The sequence below is a fragment of the Vanessa tameamea genome, chromosome 15, assembly GCF_037043105.1.
Source record: "Vanessa tameamea isolate UH-Manoa-2023 chromosome 15, ilVanTame1 primary haplotype, whole genome shotgun sequence".
Taxonomy (NCBI): Eukaryota; Metazoa; Arthropoda; class Insecta; order Lepidoptera; family Nymphalidae; genus Vanessa; species Vanessa tameamea.
In genome coordinates, this window is record NC_087323.1 from 10,298,854 (window position 1) to 10,326,735 (window position 27,882).

The 27,882-nt window shown below is 32.4% G+C and overlaps 4 protein-coding genes across 5 annotated transcripts in view; all 4 read left to right on the plus strand.

Moving 5' to 3' along the window:
• LOC113398445 (alpha-(1,6)-fucosyltransferase) overlaps positions 1-2,678 on the plus strand; it is a 35,385-nt gene extending 32,707 nt beyond the window's left edge. Inside the window, exons 11-13 of the mRNA XM_026637188.2 lie at positions 161-322; positions 1,377-1,451; positions 2,186-2,678. Of these exons, the coding sequence (XP_026492973.1) occupies positions 161-322; positions 1,377-1,451; positions 2,186-2,293 (345 nt within the window). The 3' untranslated portion in view covers positions 2,294-2,678. The remainder of the gene's footprint in view (positions 1-160; positions 323-1,376; positions 1,452-2,185) is intronic.
• LOC113398427 (tetra-peptide repeat homeobox protein 1-like) overlaps positions 1-27,882 on the plus strand; it is a 306,660-nt gene that overhangs the window by 226,934 nt on the left and 51,844 nt on the right. The window lies entirely within an intron of this gene.
• Positions 10,515-15,413, plus strand: LOC113398447 (neurogenic locus protein delta). Of its 2 annotated transcripts, none has more exons than XM_026637190.2 (6): positions 10,515-10,808; positions 13,123-13,288; positions 13,537-13,695; positions 14,003-14,194; positions 14,504-14,695; positions 14,774-15,413. In XM_026637190.2, exons 1-6 carry the CDS (start codon positions 10,719-10,721, stop codon positions 15,031-15,033), a joined length of 1,059 nt encoding a protein of 352 aa, XP_026492975.1. In that variant the 5' UTR covers positions 10,515-10,718; the 3' UTR covers positions 15,034-15,413. The 2 variants fall into 2 exon arrangements, with proteins under 2 accessions (XP_026492975.1, XP_026492976.1); XM_026637191.2 differs by having other exon boundaries at positions 13,150-13,288.
• LOC113398446 (uncharacterized) lies at positions 21,781-27,586 on the plus strand. The gene is made up of 2 exons (XM_026637189.2): positions 21,781-21,940; positions 26,278-27,586. The coding sequence occupies exons 1-2, from the start codon at positions 21,917-21,919 to the stop codon at positions 27,496-27,498; spliced, it is 1,245 nt and encodes a 414-aa protein (XP_026492974.2). The 5' UTR covers positions 21,781-21,916; the 3' UTR covers positions 27,499-27,586.

The window sequence follows — 27,882 nt, forward strand, 5'->3', positions numbered from 1 at the left end:
AGATCCCGAGGTTCGGGGTTCGAATCCCAGTTCTTGCCGATAAAAAGTTACTGGGTTCTATCGAAAAGCAGTTGGCCCTGTGCCCTCAACTCTTTCCGATCGCGTCGGATCGAGAGCGAGGGCCCGTGCTGCATAATGCCAATAGCCCGTGGGGCGGCAGGTGGGGCGCGTGGCGTACGAGATGATGCAGACCAACCGCGCCGACGCGTCGGACAGCTTCTACTCGCTGGACGACATCTACTACTTCGGCGGGCAGAACGCGCACGACCGGCGCGCCGTCATGGCGCACGCCGCCAGGGGGGGGCAGGAGATATCTGTTCAGGTGACTACACACTTTGTACCAATGATTGCTTGATTGTTGGATGTTGACCAAAGAATGGGCCGGGTAACATAGATCAGTAAGCACAAGTATTCCTTATAGTACAGAGTACCCGATAAACAAAAGTATTTCCCTATAATACAGAGTACCCAATTAACACAAGTATAATATAGATAAAAAGTATCATTTACACTGTCATTCGAATGAAATACTTCAGAAAATTTCAATATCTGTTTCCCGGTAAAATTACGACTTTTATATGATTCATATTTCTCATTTATGACGTACTTATATATTTATTTATTTATTTATTTCATAGGAAGCCAACATAATGTACAATGATCTAAAATTTTTTTAACAGTAAAAGTTTTACAATATAGAATATGTAGCTACAAAGTACATTACAATTATAGGCTAACTCAGCATGCACTGTAATAAAAACATTAAAAAAAATAACTTTTCTCACACTCTCACTCCATGTTTACAAATATATAAATTAAAAAATAACAACACAACACTATGCTTATCTAATAAAGTTTAAACCAATTATAAATAAATAAACATTATAAAATACATAATATACCTAATTCATATTTTCTTGCCATGCGTAGTTTCCGTTTTCTTCATTCATTAAGTACCCCCGTGTGAAGCGGGTAGTAATGCGATTGAATGAAATAAAATTCTTATATGATATATATACTTGTGTATATAATTCTCAGAAAAGAGTAAATGCTGAATTTCTTGCCGGTATTTCTCAGTAGAATATACATTCCGAACCGGTGGATTTTAAATTTAATTTAATCATATAATATGATTTAAAAGTGCTCACAAGAGTTTACTTGAATAAAGTACACTTTGATTTTATTCAAAGTCAAAAGTCAAAATCAAAGTCAAAAATCTTTATTCAATATAGAAGTGTTTACACTTGCTTATTGATAGTCAAAAATCTACCACCGGTTCGGAATTTAACACTATAACGGGTTTTTTTTTTTCCATTTTGCATGTAATATATTTTAGTTATTTGAAATAGTATGTCAATGTAAGAATTGTTTCTCAGGTCGGAGACTTAATCGGCATAGCTGGTAACCACTGGAACGGTTTCGGTAGAGGGACGAACAAGCGCACTAACGTGGTGAGTTGTTTGGATTGTGTAATTTAAATCTCATTATTATCGTTTAGTTTAATAATATTAATACCCACAACCCATACAAATATACCCAAACAAGTGTGCACAATATCCCAATGGTTATAACTCAATATAAGCATAATTATCAAATTTAATCAAATTTTGTTCAGGGGTTTGGCCCTGAAAGAGCAACAGACAGATAGTCAGACAGAGTTTCTTTTGTATTTATAACATTAATATAGGAAGTTACTTTGTTTTAATATTAATTAAAAAAAGCATGACATATTGCTTTATGGAGATAAATACATAGAGCGGTCCCTCGGTAATCCGACAAATGTTTTCAAGGGCAATGTCGGACTATCGAATTTGTCGGATTATAGAGTACTGCCTAAGAGTAAGGCCCACAATAGTACGGATTTCTTTACAAATTATATATTTTTCATATCCAATGTTAAGATTCTATATGTAATACTCTAAAGTATAAACAAATGATAGCTATCACATCACACATAGTCAAATTCAAACTAAGCAATCAGAATCAAAACAAAAAAACGCGTCGGGCACAACAGGGGGGGCGCACAGGTTGTGGCCTGCTGAATCATGCATTATCTACCAAAGCGAAGATTGTGCAAAGAATATTCAATATTTAGGACGTGTCGGATTACAGGGGGTGCCGGATTACCGGGAGTCCACTGTATATATAAACAAAACTAAATGTAAAATGTGTTTCTTTTTTCCAGAACGGTCTAATACCGTGGTACAAAACAGCTGACCACCTGGTGCTGTACTCGTTCCCCGACTACAAGCACGTGCCGCAGTACCCGGACACGCGACAGAAAGACTTATGAATCAATTGATTGCACTGCTTAGCCGAATTATAACGCTAGACTTTAGTTGATATTAAGCCTTGTGATCTTAATGTTACGGTTCAAATTCGTTTACACATGTATGAGTGAGTTATTGCACGTAGCTTAGACGATATTCGACTTTACGTTGTATGGTTTTAGGTTCAAATTGAATTGCATTTAATTGAATTTATGCACAAGACAGCATTAACGATTATTCAATAGGTTTTCTATGGACTCATCGTTGACCAAAACCGATTGTGATAGACCGGTAGTGCCAATTATAAATCGAGAAATACAAGTTGTCAATAAAATTTGTTTCCGAAAGTCTATTTGTGAAACGATTTATGCAATTGATTAGTGACCATGGTAAATATTAATAAATAAAAACCCATTAAAGCTCTATCATTGCTATTCGTTTATTGTGGTATATTATAATTCTTCCATAATCCATGTTAAACTATAATGTCATCACAGATTTATTAATACAGTATAATCCCGATTATCCGGATGTTCGGTATCAAAGAGAAATCAAACAATATAGACATTTTCATCAATTTTTATTTTTTGATCGTTATTAAAAAAAAGGGAAATACTTTCTACCCAAATAAGTAAGAGGTAGTGAGGTGGCACGCTCAGAGGCAGGAATGAACTCATCACAACGTGTCTTTGTGTGGTAAATTACAGGTATGACATAAGAGTCCGGATAATCGGATGTCCGGATAATCGCTGTTCGGATAGTCGAAAATTTACTGTTTATATGTATGAAACTGAAAAAAATGCAGGATATATATTTTAGTACAAGGCTTTTTGAAATGTCGTCATAGTTTTTTGTTTTGTTGAACTATCATGCTTGGATTTATGTAATCCGATGTATGTAAATATATAAAGAAGCCGTTGGCAGATATTGACGAAATTTAAGAAATTTCTCATACCAGATAGATATTTGTCTGCCTTGTTGCTCTATTGGCTAGCTATAAAGCTGCAGTTCCTGAGGTTCTGGCATCAATGCCGGGTTACAAAAATAATATAGGGTTTTCCCGTATGAATTCTCAGTAAATTGGTAGTCTTTATACTCTCACGCCTCGGAAAGCACGTTAAGCTGTTGGTCCTGTGAATTAATTATATCCGGTCCCATCGGATTATGAAAGTAAAGGATAAAAACGGTGCCTGTTTTTCGAACACACTTTTGCCCTACAATATGTCCAGCGGTTGTTAAAAAAATCAATATTATACTTAACCAGAGTATTGCTCATATAGCAAATATTACAAAAATGTAATTTTTATATTAGATTGCTGCACAGTATGAGATCTTTCTCAAAGTCTGTCATCGTCTGTTATAATATTTATTTAAAATATAAAATACTAATTATTTTATATATATTTTACATTGTATCATTTAACAATATTCTGAATGCAACCTGAATTTTTGAATAGACTTGGTTCTCTTATCGAAGAACGTTACGAATATGTAACAAAAGCTTAGGGTTCCGTATTTAAACGAGTAATTTGCATTATGTGTCTGACCGTATTTGTAAAATCCTTGTAAAGTATTATCGATTCGAATATTGTAAGTGACATTTGCATAAAGTAATTATTTTTTGTGAAGGGTTATTGGTCCTCTTTTTATGAAATTACGCATTTAAGTTCTTGTGTGTATTGTATTATGTTGGGATGCGGAACCCTATCAACTAAATGGCCTGACACGATTTGCTCTAATTATAAATTAAAATAAATAGGCCTAAAACTTACTTAACGCTATGTTATTCAAAGCATACTTTTATACAGATTTGTGTGTATTGTAGAAGTATTTGGAGTAATGTATACGTTTCTAGTATAATTTGTTTACTCAAAATTATGTATCAACTCATAGAATTGTCATTTCAATTTTACTCAATTACGATGCACTGAAAGAGGTTATGCTTTATTTAAGTTTATATAACAAAAGTGAATTTTTTATCATTAATTTTGACATAGTTTTAATGATTTTCGGTGGAAACTTCTGACATAGAAAACTCCATATTTCAGATCCTTGATTTCAGCTTAGTACGTTACATTCCTCTTAAATATTTAACTTTGCGCGTCTATAATCAGTCTTTTAATGTTTTTTTATTGTCATTGAATTAATAATATAATCTATTAGACAGTGCGCGATGGGAATTCGTATTCGACCGATAATTTGTTATATTATTATATATTAAAAAAAATGTTCGGCGTTGGATGAAGCTTTCGATGTACGATTTTAGATAATTTTACTCGGATTAGTGTGCGCATCTCATACGTTCCTTAATTTCCCGTTCAGCGTTGAGCAAAAATAGGCTTGGACGTATTATTATTACTTTTACATGTTTGTGAACGTGTTATTATTAATAAATCGAATTACTATTTAGTAGTACGACGGTGTGTTTGATACTCGGACATTATCGCACCTTCTAAAGCCCACCTTCTTCCTGAGGGCTCTAGAAAGTTCTCGAACGTACTCAAATTACGGTTAACCTTCGATGACTATAATACGTCATACTTATTGAGATTGAAAAATTGTTAGTTGATAAATTTGTTAATTATTGTTGCTATAGTGAAAAATACCCTCATTCCTAGGTTTACTAATTTAAGTTTTTTTATTATTATTACTGGAAACAAGGTGACTCGGGGGTTTGATAGAGAAATACGGTATGGTTTACTAGAAATTAGGTAAATTAAAGTTTTAATGCATTTAATGTAACGCTAGAAAAAAAACTAATCTCATTTTTCATTATGATCTGATTTTTCTAACGAATTATAATATATATTATTTATTTTATCTTTTTTTTATTTTCTTTAATGTCTCAAATTTGTTGTATTTATTTATAGTGATTTTGAATGTATTTTCGAAATTTTTTAATTAATAATATTACTTAGTCACAAAACTTTTTACTTTTACTAATACAAATATGTGTCAAAATGTTCTAGAAATTTTAATTTTATTAATAATACTAAATAAATGTTTGTACCAATTTGAAAATGATCGTGGTTACAGTACTCTAGATAAGAAATTGTGCTACCGTACAAATTAAGCCTTATTCCAAGACCAATTATAACATTTAAACATATATTCACGTAATATGTATCTTTATTCGTTGGTAATAAAGTTTGTATTCGCGTAGCAATTTATTGTAAGGCTGGGAGTAACGCTTATGCAAGTTCTTGTGTCTGTCTTAACATTCCTTATATTAATTATGAATAGGTTTGTTTTACGCGTCTGAAGTAAATTATATCGATGAACAAATATGTGACCGCTGATTATGGATTATTGATCTGATAGCTTTTGTTGTATTCGTATGTGCGGCTTAGGCCTTATCTCCTAAACATTATTCTCAGAGATTTATTCTAACTAATATTTTGGTTCGGTTTCACTTGAGATCAGTAATTCTTATTTAATTTCTTAGCATTATTCATATATAAGTTTTATTTAAATTATTAATCCAGATGAAGTCATTTATTTTCACGCCATGTTTCAAAGTATGATTTAATTTTAATATTATTATTTTACGATGATTTGTTTATAATTAAACAACATCGACGACTATATACTTTCGTATATTTTTATATTCTTCGTTTGAATGGTTAAATAAAGAGCTCTTTACAATGAATATTTTTATACAATTTTCATTAATTTAAGATTTTTTTTTTCAACAAAGAGTTTTTCGCTTACACCCTGTATTATTGCTATTATACACACGTGTGTCTTCTCCCAGCCGTTATCGTGTTATCAATTTATTGAATGTTTGTATTCGAAGCTTTTGAACGATGTAATAAATATTTTAATATGGACCTAAACTGAGTGTATATAGCTTTAGTGTATATAATAAAGTAATATAAATAATGATTAAATAAATACTTTGAAATACATAAGTGATATTTTATTTAGGTTCCCATTCCCTCGCATACGATATAAGAAATATTTTAAATAATATTGATAATCTGTGCAGTGACGCCATTAAAATCTATTATTAGTAAGATTTTATACACGAAAATGTTATTTAAACATTTTGAAACTAGTTTTCGTTTAAATAACTAAATTTTACAGTTTTTTATTACACAAATTACATTGTGTAAAAAATAGCGACACTAAGAATCAATATATTTTAAGAATATTTGAATGAGTTGAAGAATGAGAACAATATTGAAAAAGTAAAAACTAAAATAACAAAAGAAGATTGGTATAAAAAGACAAAAGGGTCGCTTGGAGCGTAAGCGTCGGCATATCACTGAGTATCGAACCTCATAATCAGAAAATGATAAAGCTGCTCATCTGCAGCATATGCGCTAAAATAATTAGTTTTAAGTTATCTGTGATCAGCAAATGCAGTGTTAACACTATAACAGCAACTTTTTGCTTGATGATTTTAAACAAAGAAATTATTTGATCCATTGCAGGGTGCATTTATATTTAAGGAATAATGCATTGTATGTAATGTAAGTTATGCTCATTCGTGTGGTCGAAAAAGTGGAATGATCACAGAAAGGAAAAGCTTTTATTATTGAATGCGATTATTTAAACGAGTTCGTACAAATATACATACGTAAGCACAACAATTAGTAGCAGTAATGTTAATTTTACGCCGGGTCAGTAACAAAAGACCACCAGTTACTTAGAGCATATCAACTCCACCAATCCTTATTGCAGGTCATCTCGATTGTCGTCATGCTGCGCAGGCGATTGGAGATCGGAGACGGTGTTGGCACCGCTGGGTTTTTAGTGGGTATCCTGGTGACCTGGGGCGCACCAGGCGTTCTCAGCACCGGCAAATCCCACATATAACCCCATTTTACGCGGGCCAAACGCGTAGGACCTTTTTTCCAGCGAGAAAAAAGTTCTGGTCGGATGCAGGATTCACGAAAACCTTGATTAAATCAACAGTAAGACGATCGACAACACCGTGAATGCTTCGTATTGACAAAACATACCCATGTTTGGAAAACAATTTTGTAGAATCTTTCTTAAATATTTTTTTCAACTTATCTATTATTCTTAGCTATTGTGTTTTTTGGTTTTATGAAACTATTTATTGAACTCGAAACATTTCATTGACAATGCTACCATGACGGCAAATGCGATTCGTAATGTTTTCCCTTTTATAGTTTAACTACCTCCCCGCGCAAGCTTCACACGAGTACATTAAGGGTTAACATATAACTTTTATATTGAAGAACCTAAACATAAAAAGAAAAATTCTTGATATTTTTCCAGTTGAAATTCTCGGCTTTTTGTAACGCTGACTTTACATGACTATTACAATATGCATGTATTAAACACATAAACCTTCTTCTTGAATCACTATTTAATTGATGAAAACCACATGAAAATCATTTTTCGTAATTTAAAAGATCTATGCGCACACAAGGCGGTACAAGCGACTTTATTTCATGCTGTGTAGAGATCGCAATTATCTTTGCTTGCTAATAGTATTGCTACAAAAGTGAATTATACTTACAAGAAAAAAAACTTCCAACGCGTCTTAACATGCTAAAAGTGTTGAACATTTTTATAAAATTCGACTTAGTTGGTTTTTCTTAACAAAGCAACGTTGACAAGTATTAATTAGATGGAAAATTGTAAGTGTGAGCTAAATAATGCAATCCCACAACAATATAGATATAATGATTCCGTAAATCGAATTCGATAAATTATGACCTCTTCGCATATAAATTTTTTCCATTGTAAATCTTCTCTGATTACATATATATAGTAGGTATATTTATATATAGGAGGTAATCTTTGACAGTGCGCCAGAAGTCTATGTTAAAAGTCTATGCCGGGGGACTCTGTAGTAATAATCAGCATCAGTGGAAATACTAATTAAACAAGACTACGAATTCAATAGTGATAGTTATACAGATAGAAGAGATTAAGTCAGTTCTTTTAGAGATTTCTAAATATCTAGGTCTCTTATACTTTCTTCAAATATCTGATTTTATGTTCGCATCACATATTCATCATTTACATTCGGGGCTACACGCTTAGAGAACAACAGCTTAGTATTGAGAACAATCACCATCGTAAGTCTTCTTCTCATCAAATTCATTATGAACTCTTTCTTATTGAAGAAGATTAGTTTTTCTTAATAACTTATATAGTTTTATGTAATCGATGTCATTGGAATAACACAGCTAATCATTTAGCTCGATGCGACTAAGATTGTTTGTGATTTTCATTGAAGATCTTTATCAAGTCATAAACACTAATTTTGATAGGTTGTCCTGTAAAATTGTAATACATAATCCCGTTAAGTCAACGGGAACATGAGGCAAGTTTTGAAAAATATAGGTCGTAGTATATTTAGATCACGGTATGTTTGTTGTGAGCTGATCAAGTCAAATCCAGATATCTTTCTTTCAATACAATGTATAACTGCTGAATACTGTAATATGCGTACGTAAAAAAAAACAAATGTACAAACGACCTACTTGCCTAATTATTCGTTTTATTTTTAAATATTAAGTCCATATAAAATCCGTTAAGTCAGTATTCTATAGTGGATCAAAAGTGAATGTTAAATTTAACTGTTCTTCCAGTCACAGATAAATACTTATTTTTATTCAATTATTGTTCTAGTTGTTGCCATAGATAATCTTTTCTTTTTCAACTGTCAGCATTTTGTTTTCATCTCGGTTTTCGAATCAAATCGAGTTCTCATCGAATCTGCATATTTTGGGGTCCAAAGAAAACGTATTGATGTGTTTGTGAAGAACGAATAAAATAAAAAAATGAAAAAAATATTTTTATTAAGAATAAGGATGGCTGTTATGTTAATGTCCTGCTTTTATTTATCAGTATACAGGAAACTAATCACGTTTGGTATGGTATCACTCCAAATAGTACTAATTACCTTTTTCCTTCCGAGGAGTTCTCCGCTAAGCTACTAGCAGGAGTGCCTAATATGAAAACGAGCTTCTCCAAGCCGCATCGATGACGACTATCGCTGGGGTTTTAGTGTGTAAAATTCCCTCAAAGCTATCATTACTAGGTTACCAACCATTTGTCATTTATTTCATTGCCAAACTGCAATAATTAGTATTGTTGTGTTTCAGTTTGAAAGGTGAGTGAGCACAATTACACTGTAAGTACAGGCATAACAGGGCGCATTGGCAATGTAAGAAATGGTTAATATTTTTTATGGTGCCATTGTCTATGGGCGGTAGTGACTTACTATCAGGGCTATTTGCCCGTGCGCGTTACAGTATTAAATAAAAAAAGTACTATCACCAGGAGCCAGGGTAGCTTCTAGAAGGTTTTGAATTACGTGAAAAAATAAAGGTAGAGCTGGCGATATCTTCTAATTGTTTTTTGGATTGAAAAGTAATTGTAGCACAATAAATATATGGAAATACTTTTTAATTTGATGTTCATCAACTCTGTTATTATTAAATAAGTGTGTATGTGTGTGCTTTTAAACTGTGTAACTTATAAGGAAATGTAAGGTATTACAAACATTAAATATGATATTTCCTTTACAACAAGAAATTCACCTAGTTTCGCAAACTTTATTAAGCGCAGTCGTATCGTAATAATCTTCAGATGAGGTCAAAATCGGCCACGAAGGGAGCGTTTGTTAACTAGATAATTTTTAGTATTTTGTTATAGTATCTTACAGACATCATTAATGACAGTTTAAATTGTTTTTCCTTATTTGTATTTACGTTATTGTATCTTTTTATTGTATCTTCGATAATGCCAGTTTTTAATGAAATAAAAAAATTATGAGTTAAATATTTTTTTTCTGACATGTTGTCTAAAAATAATGCACAAAGCCTTACTGGGAAGGTAGGGCTTTGTGCACACTCACCTGGATACAGCCTAGTCATTAATTATACTACTGTTAGATAGCAAAACTGTGATATAATATATTTGATGATATGAAATGAAATTTCATCTTAATTCTCATGTTTGTTGTTTTTGACGATTAATTTGCTGGCACTATAAGGGTGGTTTATATTTTTAAATGTCAATGTCTAAGGCAGAGGTAACCAATCACCATCAGATTAATAACTTACTGTTCTAACTTTCATTTATAAAATATCCAAAACATTGCAATAGAATTTTATATATTAAATAAATATATTAATGAAATTTTACGACTTTGAGGTGTTTTTATAGTACAGGTTGTGTACATATTATTACATGTGTCATAAACAGAAAGTTTCGGAGCCTTAGCCGGCGAAAGTAGCCTCTCTCATTCAAGTTCAATAACACGACTAACAGTACAACGTCTGCGCTAGCGCGCATCAAACGCATCGCCATCTGCATCTTACTCATTATCGCATTGACGCTCAACGATACCTTCAAATAAGTCGCCATATTTAACAGTTTTTAAATTAAGAATGATTTAAAATAAAAAAAAAATAACTGTACATATCTGTACGTAAAAAATCAAAGTGAGTTTAAGAAATGAATAATTTGATCATAGTCGTCGTTATATGTTGTGTAACACCGGTGGTGTTGCCAGCTAAATATATTATACCGAAGTGGAAAAAACAGGTAAGTTTGAATGAGGTTACTTAGCTAAAACTTAATGCACCTCGTAAATAATAATAATAAAAAAACATCTTTGTACTATTTTCGGAGGAGTATGCTTCTAATATGTTTAAAAATCAATTGCATGATTTAACATCCCAATATAATTTATATAACAGTTTAATTATATTTTAAATCTCATTTTATAAAAACTAAGTAAAGGGCGCTCATGTGTTTATGCATGTTACAAAGACGTAATTGATTTGCAAATACATGTTAATATATTCGCCTTCAACTTAGTCGCAACTTCAAGTAACGAAACATTTTTATCCGCGAAATAATTTGAATTACATTAGCTATTTACCATAGTTGGTCAGTATCCTCGGGAAATGTGTAGCGTGTTTTTAGTATCTACGTAAGAATTTGAAAATATCCGCGCTTTTATAAATCAGCCTTATGTAAATTGTTTTTCAACGACACAGCACACTAGACTTATACTTTGTCTCGAGAAACGATATCTATAAATTGACAATTACAAAACAATTCAGTACCTTTTGTTTTTCGTTTTGTCCACATATTTATTTTTGTTTTTGCAGCCATTACGAACTTTACTTTAGCTTTAGTTATTTATAAATAAAAATAAAAACAATCGACACAATCATATATTATGTTTTTCTCGAAAATATTCTATATATATTACGGGTGAATTTTGACCACTAGTCGAAGACTAGTATTTGTTTATAATTGCACTGTACTGGTATCGATCGCTCAGATTGATTATAACTAATTTAAAATTTACATAGTTTTATAAGTTAATCGGTATTCGATTTTTTAAATTGCAACACGTATTTAGATTTATCTAATATATTGAGAAATATGTGAATTATAATAATAATAGTATAATAAAAAGATCGTAACCAACATTTGCAGATGTAATTGCAGTGAGCCGAACAAAATACAGTTTTTTTCACAGAAACATATACATATATTATTGTATACATGTACCTTTTAAAAAAGTAACAATATATATATATGAAAAAGGTTATTGTCACGGCAATTTGTGGTATATTAATTTTATAACTCTCCGTAGATAAACATTTGTTTTGAGTGCGATTTCTCGCGACACACTTTCGCGTTGCTTTCACGTTATTAGAAAGTTCCTTTAGTGACTCACTGTTGACATCCTGATGGGTTTAAAGGAATACTGGGTTTTGCCGATGTTGATCATTAGTTTAGCAATAAAGTGAACGGTTTTTTGTTTTGTCGTTGTGAATAGAATTGCGCTGTGTTACATTTATATCGACATTTTCGTGTGAGGCAAGATACAATACAGTAAAAAGCATTCATTCATTCTTTTCATTCAATTTGTTCTTAAAATACGTTTATCATATCAACAGCCTCTGAAATTTTTGTTATGATGTTTTACTTTTAATTAACTATTCATTGGAAGTAATAAATAAAAACTTAGTCATAAATTTGTAGTGAAGAATAATAAATTCGGTACACTTATATTTTTGCAATGACAGGAACCGAGGAACTTAAAATACATAGTAGTATATAAAATCGTAGTAGTACTACAAGTTTGTGTGTAGAACATTTTTTAATAAACTTCAAAATTACTCAAACGATCAATTACGATTATTAATTCTGTAATTTGTATAGTATATTTGTTATGCGAAATTATCGTCAAAATGAATCGACTCTAATGATTTTTTGTATAGAATATTTGATAAAATATTAAACAAAACTCGAGGTCCTATTTATATAGTTTCCAAAATTAAAATAATATTTTCTTAGTTTTATTTCAAATTCACACATTATATTTATTAACAATTAACACTAAGCATGCTCCTAAAATATTGTGTTATTAATTGTTTTTAATCCGCTAATTTTATTTACAATTAATACAACATACATAAATTCTCAATTAGTCATCTTAAAAAGTTTATTAATTAAATCTGCTATTATAAAATTATTTTTATGAACAGAATTAATAATATTGTAAAAGTAGGTTTCATTACATCGAAGTACTAATGTATAATTTTTATTTTTAATATTCAAAGTGTAATAGAAACTACATGCAATAATATATTTAGTTCATCCGAAACGTATAAATTTAGCACGTGCACAAAATAATTTCAAAGTTTCTTTTACTTAATTATTTTATCTTTGTTATCAGAATAGGTTTTTATCAATCCAGTTATTGGTTCACATTGGCCACAATCACTAAAACTTCCCACACACAACTCCTTTAATAATTCACAAAGCATGTCTCAATAATACGTTTTGTTTGCACGTCCACAAAGCATGTAAATGTTCTTTCACTCACCCCTATTAGCCGGCTCTATATCAGAAGAGTGTCCAGGCGTGCGAGTTGCCGTCGGTGCAGAGCGAACACAGCCACTATGTGTGCGATGACAAGGGAGAGCCCAAGTGCCTGCCTGGCTGGCAGGGCGATCTTTGCGACGTGCCAACTTGCAAAAAGGGCTGCGATCCATTGCAAGGTATTTCTAACACTCAATTAAATGAAATTTCAAATAAAAAGCAATTTAATTTAAATTAGGAAATACAAATGTTTATTTACTCGACCCTATTTAAATTGAATCCAATTTCTCGGGGTCTGCAGTGATGATTAAAGATAATGCATGAGAGCTGAAACTTAAAGGTCTAACATTCTTTTTTGTTTTTGGAACACTTCTTACTTTTATATATATTTTTCGGAGTATTAAGCTTAGAGTTTGCATTTAAATAGGTTACTGCAAACGGCCAGGCGAATGCCGGTGTAAGTTAGGATTCTACGGTGAGCGATGCAACAAATGCATACCTCTACCAGGCTGTCAGCGTGGTTACTGTAACGTTTCCTTCGAATGCATATGCAGGGATGGCTGGGATGGGATATTCTGTTCTGAGCGTGAGTATACAATATACATGCTTAGAATCTATTTATTATTTGCTTTACGAGTGTTAATTTAGATCGTAAGAAAAAACTTGACTAAGTATATAGTTTTTTTTTTTTTATAAATTCGAAACGTAAATGTTTGCCTTAATAAGCCCACTCCAGTCCTTAAAAATAATAAACCTAAGCAATATTTTGTTTAAAATTGGATCTAAAACTTTATGTTGTTATTCGTATCGTGTCTGTAATAAAATCATCTCATTATTGACGTATGTATACAAGATTAAACCTTATTAAAATAATTATATATATTTTGTTGTAGCAATCTGTCGTTCCGATTGTCACCCAACTCGTGGTTACTGTGAGTCCCCGGGCGAGTGCCGTTGCCGATTGGGTTGGGCCGGGCCGACGTGTCGCTCGTGCCAGACGTTACCGGGCTGCCAACATGGATATTGCGATAAGCCGCTAGAATGCAAATGCCTGCCTGGCTATACTGGATTGTTGTGCCAGACCCGTAAGTTGATCGAGTATAATTACTTCTGGCATTATTTAAGTTCTATATCCAAGGCTAATTTCAAAGACGTTGATCAATTTGTACAAGACCTCAAGTAAAAATAGGACATCCCTTAAATAATTAGAATAAAAGCTCAGCAAACTATTAAGGAATGTATTTTGCATAAAATAAAAATAATTTGATTTAATTTAATATTTACTAAAAATGTAATTATTTCTGTTTTTTTTATTGTGGCGAGTTAATCTATGTTTTCCTTTATCATAGTATTTATACCATGAAAAAAATACATGTTTTTTTTTATTTCGCTAGCATTGTGCTCAACGGGTTGCCACAGCGAGCGAGGTTACTGCCGGCGGCCAGGTGAGTGCCGATGCAAGGTGGGCTGGACGGGACCGACGTGCGCTCAATGCCATCGCTACCCCGGCTGCGTGCATGGCACCTGCAACCGGCCTTGGGAGTGCATCTGTGAGAACGGTTGGGGCGGCATGCTCTGTGATGAAGGTAGGTCTTATAAGGGTGTTATTAGAGAATATATAAAAAAACCGGTCTGAATATTAATCATCACATTTTTCTTTTCAGAGCTAAATTATTGTGAAAAGAATCCTGATACTTGTAAGAACGGTGGTAAATGTCAATCTCTGGAATCTGGAGACGGCTACTTTAGGTGTCAATGTCCCTCCGGAATCAGCGGGAAACATTGTGAGAACGTTCCAGAAAGTATGACAACACCAGCGACTAATGTTACGGAAGTACCGGAGGAAGTCGAAGAAGTTGAAGAAACTACAGAGAAGACTGAGGATGCATTCGAACTGAGCAGCGGCGACAATGAGACTGAATGAATTTAATTATAGGAGCTAAATTATTTATTTATTTTAGTTTTAGTAGCAGTAAAAGTATGTCAAAATGTTGGAGTATGGTAAATATTAAACTTTAATCGTTTTGTGATCGCCCATTGGCCATAATGTTGGCATTATTGTAACAATATTTAAAAAAAAATATCTTTAGACTTTCATTATATTTATCATTGTCATCATCGCATCGTGTCATTATTTTAATTTATAGTTTCAATTGCTTAAATTTTAAAGATTTTTGGTAAAATATATCATGTAAAATAACACTTTGTTAAAAATCCTTTTGTCATTTAAAGTGGGTTCACATCACAAGCCATTTCTGTAGCACGTATGATGTACATATCTTACGACAATTTTCTATTATAATATTAGAAAGGAAAAAAATAAAATAATTCATTGCCATGTTAAAAAAACTAATTATCTTTGTTTATTTATACATCCAGATAAACTGTAAAAGCTGAGAACGTGTTGAAAAAAATAGTGGCCAGCTTATGGCCACTAAGTACACGCATTCTAGAAAGACGTTTGAATGTCTTTTACTGTGTGTGTTTTACGGTCACCGAGATAGTAAAGCTTGATCGTTTGTTTTAGTTAATTTATAATGCGACTCTCTGTCTAGATACCTAAATAATCTAAGATGATTATCTCATTGCATTTCATAAAAGTGACATAAAATAAATTTATTTATATCAGCTGTGTAACTTTTTAAGTTTTATTTTAGCTAATAAAATTATAATTAACGATTTTTGTATTATTTTGAGTTCTATGTTTAATTTGAAATAATTATTTACTAAAATTTACTTACAACGCCGTAAGTGTATCAAGAATGAGACATTTCAAGGTAATTAAAGATTCGGTCTCATTATGGAAACTAAACTTAAAGTGCCAATAAATAATATTAATCCTGTAATTTGCGTAGTATATTAATTTATATATCTAATGCAACAAACATATAAATACATGCAATCCTACTGCTAAGTTTTAAGTGTTCCATGAACAGTTTGCTTTTTTTATATGGATATTAGTGTCGTCTAGAGGTCGAATAATATAGCCGCCTATGTTACAATTAAAACGAAATTCATACAAACTGGTGTAACTATCACATAAAATGCATCCAAACTTCGATAGTACATATAAAAGTACATAAAAATCAGTGACCATCAATCATTTCAACCGACTGCGAGTCATTACTGACTCACATCCATTATTTGGAATATCAATGTGTATCGGCAAAGGCATTAACAATTCTAAACGTTCCAAATTCCGTCGATAAAAAACCAGATTTCCATCTCGGACGTTTTATTTCGGTCAAGCTAAGGCTAGGTTCAATTAAATTACTTGCATGTGTTAGCTTCATTTGGTCATGATTCCTTACATAGTACACGTTGCAGGATTAATGTATGCTCGAGTTTGAATCCCGTTTGAATCTCATCTGATCCAAACATAGAATTTAAGCTTTCGCGATCTCAACACATAATCGATCTAGTTTTAGTCAGTATTACGACACGACCCACCTTCAATTGCTTGTGGACTTTTTATACATTTTTATTCCAAATTAGGATGATCTATTTGTGGATTTTTTTAAAGCAAGTATTGACCTAGGTAATTTAATGTCTCGTTACAGACAGTTTGAGATTCTTAGTCCTTTTCAAACGTTTTCTCAGGTGTATGGTTCTGTGACAGAATTTCAATTTGACGGCAATATTTGATGAATGCTAAAATGTTTAATCAATTAGGTTTTATTCATCAATTAAATGAAGCCAAAGTGTAGAAATTCATCAGTATGTTTTCTGTGGGCTTTTTTTACATATTCCTATTCTATAATTATATATTATAAACTGTAATTCAAATATTTTGAGAAAGAAAATGAATTTTACACATACACACACATATTCAATACGCACATACTGTAAAAACAGTTGGGTGATAACTTCAATAATTTAAAAGTTTTAAAATTTAGCTATGTGACGTTCATACATCGAAAGCTACATAAATTGAAATAACGATTAAAACGGCATAACAATTTAAAAATAAGAAAAAACACACACAGCGACTTTTGCAGGCGCAACGACGATTTGTCACATGGATAAGTAACAAAGTGGCGTGGTAGAATACTCTGTGAATATTTTCTTTAAAAGAAATAAGGGTTTTGCTTATGGTGAACACCGGACATTAATTCAGACAAAAATCAGATATTCATTTTAATATATATTTTGAACATGGGCTTTATAAAATTGGGTACTCTTTAAATATATCTAGAATTTATTTTTTGTCTCCGATATCTGCATTACTATTTGCAAGGTTGATATCGATTTGGCGGTATACAGAACAGTTAATAATTCTTACGGTGCCAATGTCTAAGACCAGTGGTGACCACTTACCACCAGGTGGCCTAGTTGCCGCTGGCTACCTAAGTCACAAATGCCCACAACAAAAGGGTGTGCGCAAATACCAGTGCACTCCCTTTATGTTTATAATCAGATAGGAAGACAAATCTAACACGACCTGAAAATTGCAGATTCTGAGCTACTACTGTGGTTTTTACAAAGGAAGAATATAGTTATTGACTCAACTCGGGGTTCGAATCCAGGACTAGGCGAGCAACTAGATTAAGCCAACTCATGGAAGTAGAAACGAGCCTTTAAAGGCATATAATAACATATTATACAATATCGAACGCATAATTTGTAGGTCATGTTGATATGATGATATAAATTTTTGCCATAAATGGCCGACAGACCTAACTGGATTTTACTTCATTAATTACAGTAGAAGTCGAAGGACGTGTTGCTTATTAATAAATTGAAGTCTTAAGGAGCAATTTCTTTAACCAGAAATACCTAAGAATTTAGTTCAACTTCAGATAAACATTACTATATCCGAAATTAACTTAATAAATTGATACGTAAGTTTAGTGATTAATCTTGGAAATTAAATGTTCATTTTAGTACCAGTTTCATTTGAACAATTCCGCATTTAAATATTTATCACTGAGCTTCTATTTAATAATCTCCAGCATCATATACAAAACAACTGCAGCATCTAAGCTTTCTTTTGAACTTGGAATCTATTGTTAGGCCTTGTGTAAAATTAATAGATCTTTTTTTCACGTTATCTTTGAAAGGTATCTTTCTGTAACGAAAACATCGAGTCTTGTTTTCAAAGGACTTTTATAGACTGTTCATGTACGAAGGCGCGCCTTCCAAGTTAAATTATAATTGGATTGCATGTGTGCGAGTGAGTGACGCTTGCGTCCACAAGATGTCTTAGTGTGAGTGAGACGACTAGTTTATTTTAGTAAAAATATTTTAACCTGGAGGGGCGCGTATTAGAATATTATCTCCATATTAAAAGGAACAAAATACAATACTTACTTACATAAGACTTAATAAAACATGTATTCGTTGATCACAACTATATAATATAGTTATTGATAACTCTAGAAATCATTGATGAGAGAAATTGTAACAGAAGTGAATCCCTAGCATCCCAACAACAACGACAAGAAGGCTCCTTAACCCGATGGAAAAATGGGATGTTAATTTTATATAAATATAGAAAAACTATATTTATAACGTCATCATTGTGATCACGAATACGTACCAGCGTTGATGTGATGTGATAAAATACTCATTCATTATCTAACTCATTGTTTTATGCACGTTCTGAAAATATATTAGTCGTTATCGCATTCATAACTTGGAAGTAATGAACTGTGCTAATAATCTTAAAGCACGCCCATGTCTTTTTGTATACTTATTCAAAAATTATGTATTTATTTTAAAATTCGGGATTTGTTCAAAAATATTGAAAAATGTTCCATGCCGAACAGCGTAAGCCACATATAATATTCAGAGAAAAAGCTTAAAATTAATATTAAGTTTTAATTTTGATTAAGAATAAAATTGTACATGAGAGCCGAGTTGGCCCAGTGGTTAAAATGCGTGCATCTTAACCGATGATTGCGGGTTCAAACCCACAGAATTTTCGTGTAATTAATTTGTGTTTATAATTCATCGTGCTCGGCAATAAATGAAAACTTCGTGAGGAAACCTGCATGTGTCTAATTTCAACGAAATTCTGCCACTTGTGTATCGACCAACACGCATTGAAGCAGCATGGTGGAATGTGCTCGAAACTTTCTCCTTAAAGGGAGCGGAGGCATTTCCAGCAGTGGGAAATTGACAGGTTATTACTGTTACTGTACTGTTATGTAGGAGACAGCAGTTCCGAAAAGTTTATGAGTATTGTAGATGAACAGCTTATTATGATTATTATATATTTATTATTTTTATAACCTATGAGAATTATAAGCAAACTTATTTTTCAAATATATTCTAAAACTGGTTTCATATATTCAATTATAATTATTTATTTACATACTGGTGAAATTATCTTTTAGTTGTATATATAGATTTTTACTGTAAGTGATTTATCATTACGGAAATAAAATACAATACAAACAAACAAATCTTTATGCATAATATTATTACGTACGACTCGGTCCGCACGGTCCACGCTAAAATACTTTTTATTGAATAAAACATCCCTCCTTAGAATAGTAAGTAATTGTTTTCGATAATTCTTATACTTAAATACTGTTTAAAATGCTTCTGCCATAATTACTTTAACTTCAATAACATTGGAATTTCATACAAACTACCATCCCCTGTTTTAGGCTGTTATATTAGGATTTCTAAATTTCAAGTCGCTTACTTCAATAACATAGGATATTTATACAAATTATCAACCCTCGTTTTATCCTCTTAGGGGTGGACTATCGTAAAATCTGTTCTTACCGGATGCCTACACCCTATAAGGGACCTATCTGCCAAATTTTCAAATTTGTAGATGTTATAGTTTCTAAGATTTCGTGATTAATCGGTGAGTGGTATTTCGCTTTTATATATATAGACTAGCTGTTGCCCGCGGCTTTTCTCGCGTGGAAGTTGAATCTTAATTTATTATAAATTATTTACAGATTAATTTAAAATATTACGTTAATTTAAGACCTCTTTTTGTGAATATCCAGAAACGCTTAAATACCTATCTAAATTTTTAATGAGTAGCACAAAAATAAAGTTTTATGCTTCTTATTCCAAAAATGACGGACTTCCAGACTAATCTAACTATTCAACCCCTATTTCACCGCCTTAGTAGAATTTCCAAAACTCTCCTTAGTGGGTGCCTTCTAAATATAACGACCTTACTCACCAAATTTCATGGCACTAACTTTTATAATGTACGCTCGGCGATGATGAATCAGTCTGTCAGGACATGTTATTTTCTAAGTATAGATTGATGTGAAACTTTTATATAATAATAAGTGGATGTCTTCGGATACAAGTTATCAGTGAGAGTGGTCTCCAGTCATAAGTTGCCAAAACAATAACATTTATAAGTTAGTGTCTACAGAATATCAGCGACGGTATATATATTTTTAATAGAATCATTACGGTAACATTTTGTTTTGTTTAAAAGTGTTTATCAACAAACGTTAGCTTTAATGCAATGTAAATGTTCAAATGAATTAGTTGTTCGAAAATCGGCTATTTAATCCAGTCGTTTAAGCTACATACTAGAACGTTGGCTCAATATTTATTAGGATATCCACAAACTCTAAATAATAAAAACTTAACATCTCCAATAACTAAGGATACCTTTCACCAAGAAATATGATCCTGAAGATTAGTGATCTATATCCTATAGGAATTAATTATTAACTATTCCTTACAAAACACAATTCATTACTTTTTTCTTTATTTATTTAGGAAATAACACAAGAAATAGGGCCAATACATACATACATACATACATACATTAGCAGCCTGTAAATTTCCCACTGCTGGGCTAAGGCTTCCTCTCCCTTTCACGAAGAGGTTTGGAGCATATTCCACCACGTTAGTCCAATGCGTGTTGGTGGAATACACATGTGGCAGAATTTTGTTGAAATTAGACACTGCAGGTTTCCTCACGATGTTTTCCTTCACCGCCGAGCACGAGATGAATTATAAACACAAATTAAGTACGTGAAAATTCAGTGGTGCCTGCCTGGGTTTGAACCCGAAATCATCGGTTAAGATGCACGCGTTCTAACCACTGCGCCATCTCAACAACATGGGCCAATGTTGGTGCGTTATTTTACCTTGGCTTATAGATAATGGTTTATATCTTGGCTTATGTATAAAGTAATAATGCTTTTTAAACAGTCAACCTTATTATTAATTTCTTTGTAATAAAACTGGTTCACTCACCATTCAAACTGCAACACATCTAAATTTCGGGGCATATCAATTTTCGGTGGGAGGTATCCCTTTAGACGAATCTGCACAAAACCGACAAACAATTCACGTTAAGAATTACGCCATTTCTAATAAATACCGAGGCTAATTAATCTTCTTTCATTTGATTTTTTAAAATATAAGAAACGAAATTATTATATAATTGAGCAAAAAATGAATCTGGACTAAATAAGGTTTATTAGACAAGTCGGATTTACGAGAGATGTCCAATTTAAAAACGCTTTTCCTTACGAAAACTAGTTGGTTTCTGTATAATTAACCAAGTATTACAGAGATGCTTGTAGCTTGGGTTGGTGATATATGCTACCTTTTATAGACGCTCTTATATATTTCACTATAAGGGCGATAATCGCATGTATCCTGCGGATAGCCCACCCTTTGACGATGAGATATTGAAAAGTCGTTTTGGGTGCATATGTTTGAGCTTGTACTATATAAAGCAGTACGCACTGTTAGGGAACTAGACTGACACAAGGTACCACATCGATCGGTCGATCGTTTATATATAATCTATTAAAAAGTAATGTGATTTGGTGAGACGGGATAAAGGAGTTTAATTTTTTCTCAAAATGGCAGCGATTCACTTTTTTATGGTATGTTTTTTTTTCATCTTAGCCAAGGAGCTAGGATTTATTTATATAATATAAATAATATATGTATTTATCTTTTATAAAAATGTTTTTTATTCTTAGAAGGGATGGGAAAGAAATTTGTCAATGAAATATTATAGAATTGTTTATGGTCGTTATATTTAAATCGACTCCTAAATGTTGATGTTATAAATATTTTGATTTTCAAATAAAAATAGTACTTCAATTTGTTGCACCTAATGTTTTAAATGTTAACCCTTATAAATAAATATCAAATATGTCAACTACGACAACAATAGTAGCAGGAATTATCTCATTCAGTTTTTTTAAATTAAAATTCTTGGTTCAAGTTAAAAGCTCAATAAAGGGCTACAATGGTAGATTTCTTCGAAAAGATTCACCGAAAATTTGTTACCTTATGGGGTAAATTTTTTTTAAGGTATAAAAATCTACAGTCCAGTAAAACAAAATATTGTTTACAAGATTTCAGTGAAGTAGGCCACGGCAATCGTGCCTTTCTGTCCACTTACAATCATATTTGGACCACATATTATTTATTCATGTAATGACAATTAACTATTATTGATTTATAATTATAACTAGCTGTAAACGGCGGCTTTACGCGTTAAATTTGTATTATACGTGGAATATAATACAAATTATACGTACTTGTTCAGTTGTTGTATTTTTTAGTTGCTTCAACTAATTTTGGTGAAATAAAGATTTAAGTGTAAGATTTAGTCGGTACTTAGAGTTTAAACGCTTTAGGATAGCAGACAGACAGACAAAAACAGCCATATTATGTTAAATAAGTCAGTTATTACAAAATAATTGACAGAAAATTTTAATTAATTTTTTGATGATTTCGTTTTCAAAGTAAAATTTGTTTATATTGTATTATATTTTAAAAAAATGACAGTATGATTCTTAATATTTATATTACGTAAAGAAATACGTATTATTGCTACGAAGTTAAAAAAAAAATTTTATGAACTGTAAATATATTTTTTAAATATCGAATATCGAATCGAGAATATCGTACGGAAAAAATATACCATGAAGGGTTTTCGTTTTTAAAATCGTTATTTCCTTACGTACTTATGAGAAATCGAAGTCATTAAGATTTTCATGAAGATAATTCAAAATTCGAACACGTTATTATATAGTTTATTTTACCAATAGACCGTGACTATCTTCCTATTCTAATAAATCACCTATGTTAACACATATAATGTGTTACGTACGATTCTTCGGTTAGGCACTATAAATTTTAACGTTGGTATTAATCACGCAATCCCAATAATATTATAAAGGCGAAAGTATCGATGTTATTCAATCATCTCTTTATAGTTTAGATACTTTGAACTTCATTAAAATTCGATTCTGTAACCTGTGGATAAATATAAGTGGTTTGTATTTTCCGCCATGTTGGTAATCGACTGCTCACAATATATGCCACCTTTTTATAATATAAATACTTTTTAAGTTGTAAACAAATATGATTTTGATAGAAATTTGGGTCTTAATATGAAACGATTTTGATGTATGATTATTCAAAATCGATTGTCACTGAAAATAACAAAATTATTCCCAGAATCATTTTCGTTTAAGCTGTTTTTATATTTAAATGTTGTAAATCAGTTTTGCACGTAATACATAGTTTCTTGACGGATTAGAGAGAAGAAAAAAAAAACATCGAATGTACGGAAATTCTAAGTTAATTACAATTATTTTAATCGATACTAGAAACTCGATTAGAATTTTGTAGTGATAAAATACGATTTAACTTTAAATGACCTAATAGAGCATGTTGATACGAGAAGCTTTCGTTACATAATTTCCATGGAATCTGTGTGTGCAGGATACAGTAAATTATTTTATTTAAATAAGTAGCGTTTAATAGGGTTACATAAAAGTTTTTTAGTTAGGTTAGGTTACTTATAATGATATAATTACGAGAAGAGCTGCGATTGCTTAGTGGCAGAACGAGGAATGTAAAAGGAGGATAGTTGGCTTCAAGTCGGATAATCATCACTGAGTTTTACACATTTTATTCATATCGTTTTAGGCGGTGAAGCAAAACAGTCTGAAGAAACTTAACCACCAAACCAGGTTGGAGTAGCGTGTTGGAATATGCTCCAAAATTCTTAAGAAGAGACCAAGTAAAGGTCCAACAGTGAAATTTTGCTGACTGTGACTTTGGTTTATCATAAAAAATAGTCTTCATTGACGCTATGACGTCTTAGGCCAAAAATTGATAATTTAAAAAAAAATGGTAAACTATGTCAGAAGTTTAGGGCCCATTAGGTTTAGGGTACGTCCCGAGGTTAAGACGAAACTGTTCAACATCACTATGTTTTACAAATGTTGAACAAATATAATATACTATACGATATATTTAACAAAAATACTTACTTAACACGAAGAAGAAAGAAATATATTTTTCCGCATTAATAAAATGTATAAAACTCTCTAATTAAGTTTTGCAGCGTAATAACTGAGCATCGCATAATTTCGAGATAAAAACCTAGGCAATACCTTTATGACAGATCTAGGACATGCGTTGAAATAAATAGCCCAGTTTCCGTGTATGAGGGCCTAGAATCTAAATTAAGTTGAATTTCGTAACTTGTTTAAGTTACGTAAGTAATGAAATATATTTTGTTAATTATTGCAATTACTATATGATGTTGCGTAGTTTCATAGAACGAGAAATATTATTGAAGGATTGAGAAAATTTTGTAATTAAATAAAAATTGTAGGTAACTTCAGTTTCTTATCAGTATCCATATTCGTAACCGGGGGTAGATTTACATTTCATTGATTGCATATGTTTGTAATAGTCTTGATGTGAAAGTTTATTTTGGAGCGACTTATATAATCCAATAAGAATCCATAAGCAGCTTTAAGAATCTAGATACCGGGTAGTATTAGTGAGATTTAAGTGGGATCTTAGATATAGAGAATATTCTAGTGTGCGTATGCGTATACACTTATTTTCTAGTACATGTTAATTTTTGAGTTACAAATACACACGTAATATAATAGTTACTTCAAGATAAATAAAATTAAAGTTCATGTTTGATTGCAAATTATTATTTCAGTACATTAATTGTTAGCACAAAGAGACCTTCGAATCGTAATTGTAAAATAAATGAAAGATTAATTTTCCATTACGTTAAATAGAAAAGTCGTATTGATTTCATTAAAATTTCGATTAATATTCATAGTATTAACCCAAAGTAATTGGTAAGCAATTATATGTTCGACGGTTATATAGAGAACTAGAGGCGCGATTATCATTTTTAGAAGCAAAACTGTATTTGTACCTTGATAGAGTTAATCGGACTTCGCCTTGACCCCGCACACAAGTAGACATTGATCTATAGTACTGCATAGCCCTGTTTAGTTTAAGGGCATTGTTACAACCTAGAAAGAAAAATCGTATAGGCTTGAATCAAAAAATGTATTCAAGTCAAACTAATTATTATTCAATGACATTACGATAATAAAGCAACATATAAACTCAATTTATATATAAACAGAAAATAGTATAAATTAATTTATTTATACTATTTTCTGTTTATTACGATGAAATTTATTTATGTATTTTAATATGCGGTAATGGCATATCCTTTGACATAAGGGATTATTTTATTAAGGTAGTTAATTAAAGAACGATTAAATGAATCTGATTGTAGAGGTTACCTTCGCTTATATTGGTACTGGATTAATTATACACTGATCTATAAATGTGCTGCAAAGTATTGGATCCAAGATTTACATCCAATGTATTTATACTGCCTCACTCACCCTTCAAAGACTAATAAACGAGTGTTGGTATTTGGTGTCAGAATTATTGATGAATCGGCGGCGCCCATCCAGACAGGTCACACAAAGCCCCGCTTAAAACTTATGTTTTATTTTAAAAAATATATGGAATAATTGTTTTACGATATTGATGTTAATTTTCTTCCTATGATTGATAGCTAAAGTAATCTAATTTTTATTTGTAATTATTTATGCAACCATTTTGGTTACTCTTCATGAATGTTGTCATAGATCAAAGCTATTTTTGTACACTTTCCTTAGTATATTGTTAAGGTTGCGTCATAGGCGGGTAAGTAAATACCTACATTGTAAGATCGATAGAAAAACTTAAGTACCTTATGTGTTAAGTATGCAGAACGTTTACGGTATTTATTGACTAGCTGGACGTGTTTTACTTAATAACCTTTTCAAGAATATATAAAGATACAGTTTACAGCAAAAAAACGTCGACCGATTTTAAATATTTGGCTTAATGTTTTTTAACACAAAACTTTTCTTTTTTTTTTCAGATGCTGCTTATAGCAAGCAGCTTATCTGCCAAGAAGGTCGATCAGAAAGCAAAGGTGTCAGAACTTCTCGAGAACGGCATTAAAGACGAGCCTGCAGGAAAGCTCGCTAAGAGAGGCATTATTTCCTCGGGTCACGGATACGTATCCTCTGGATTATCGCACGGAATCGGCTACGGTTCCGGATTGTCACATGGAATCAGCATCGGTTCTGGATTATCTCACGGCATTGGTATCGGTTCAGGCTTGTCGTCATCAATTGGCCTTGGGGGCATTTCAGGAATAGGATATGGTGGAGGTGCAGGCATAGCAATTGGAGGAGGCTCTGGAATCGGAATTGGAGGAGGCTCTGGAATCGGAATTGGAGGAGGTTCTGGAATCGGAATTGGTTCTGGAATAGCAGTCGGAGGAGGACCCGCAGTAGCAGTCGCAGCCCCAGCTGTTGCTGTAGCTGCAGCACCTGCTGTTGCTGTCGCACCCCAAGTACAAACATCCGTCTCAGTACAACCAAATCCAGTCATTCTTCGTCAAGAAGTACCTAGATTTATTACACGGACAATCACCAGGGATGTGCAAGTACCGGTTCAAGTTCCCGTACCAGTACCGGTTGACCGTCAAGTTCCGTACCCAGTCAGAGTTCCAGTGCCAGTACCAGTCGACAGACCAGTACCAGTTATTCATAAAGTACCTGTTGAGATAACAAGACAGGTTCCTGTGTACTATGAAAGGAAGGTACCTTACCCAGTCAAGGTTCCTGTATCAGTACCAGTACCCTACCCAGTGACAGTTGAAAAGCAAGTACCAGTAGACAGACCAGTATACGTAGACCGTCAAGTACCCGTTCCTCACCCAGTATACGTCGATCGCCAAGTTAGTGTACCAGTTCCCGTGCACGTAGACCGGCCCGTTCCAGTGCCCCACCCAGTGGTCGTAGATAGACCAGTCGCCGTACCACAGCCCGTTATCGTTGGAAAACAAGTTGCATCTGTTCCAATATCAACAGGTATTTCTAGCATCTCTGGTGGATACGGAGGTGGCTTGTCATACGGAGGTGGTCTGTCATACGGAGGTGGTCTATCCTACGGAGGTGGTCTATCCTACGGAAGTGGTTTGTCATACGGTCATGGTTCGTCTGGTCTCATTTCATCCGGCTACGGTATTTCATCTGGCTACGGTCACTCAGGCGGTCTATCCGGATACTCCAAAATCATCAGTAGCCACTAAGATTAATCTTCATAAGAACCCCTTAAAATGTACAAGTTCATTTATAATGATTATTAATACCTGAAATAAATTTATTAAAACTTTTAAACATGGTTTCATAATATTTTATTTTTCTTTTTTAATCAATATAAAAACATTCAGACCACACATAAATTATTTACAAGTATTAATTCATATAATTAAAATTTAACTTCTAGATTTCAAGCTGTATATATCTATCACCGCAAAATTGTAAATATCGTTAGATTATAATCTATCTCGCGAGATCGTGAACTGTCTTCATAAAAAATCTTTCAGTTAGATTACTAAAAAAATGTTAAAAAGACCGAAAGATAATGCGCTAAATTGTAATCAGTGTGTTATGGTTCACAATTTCTTTATAGT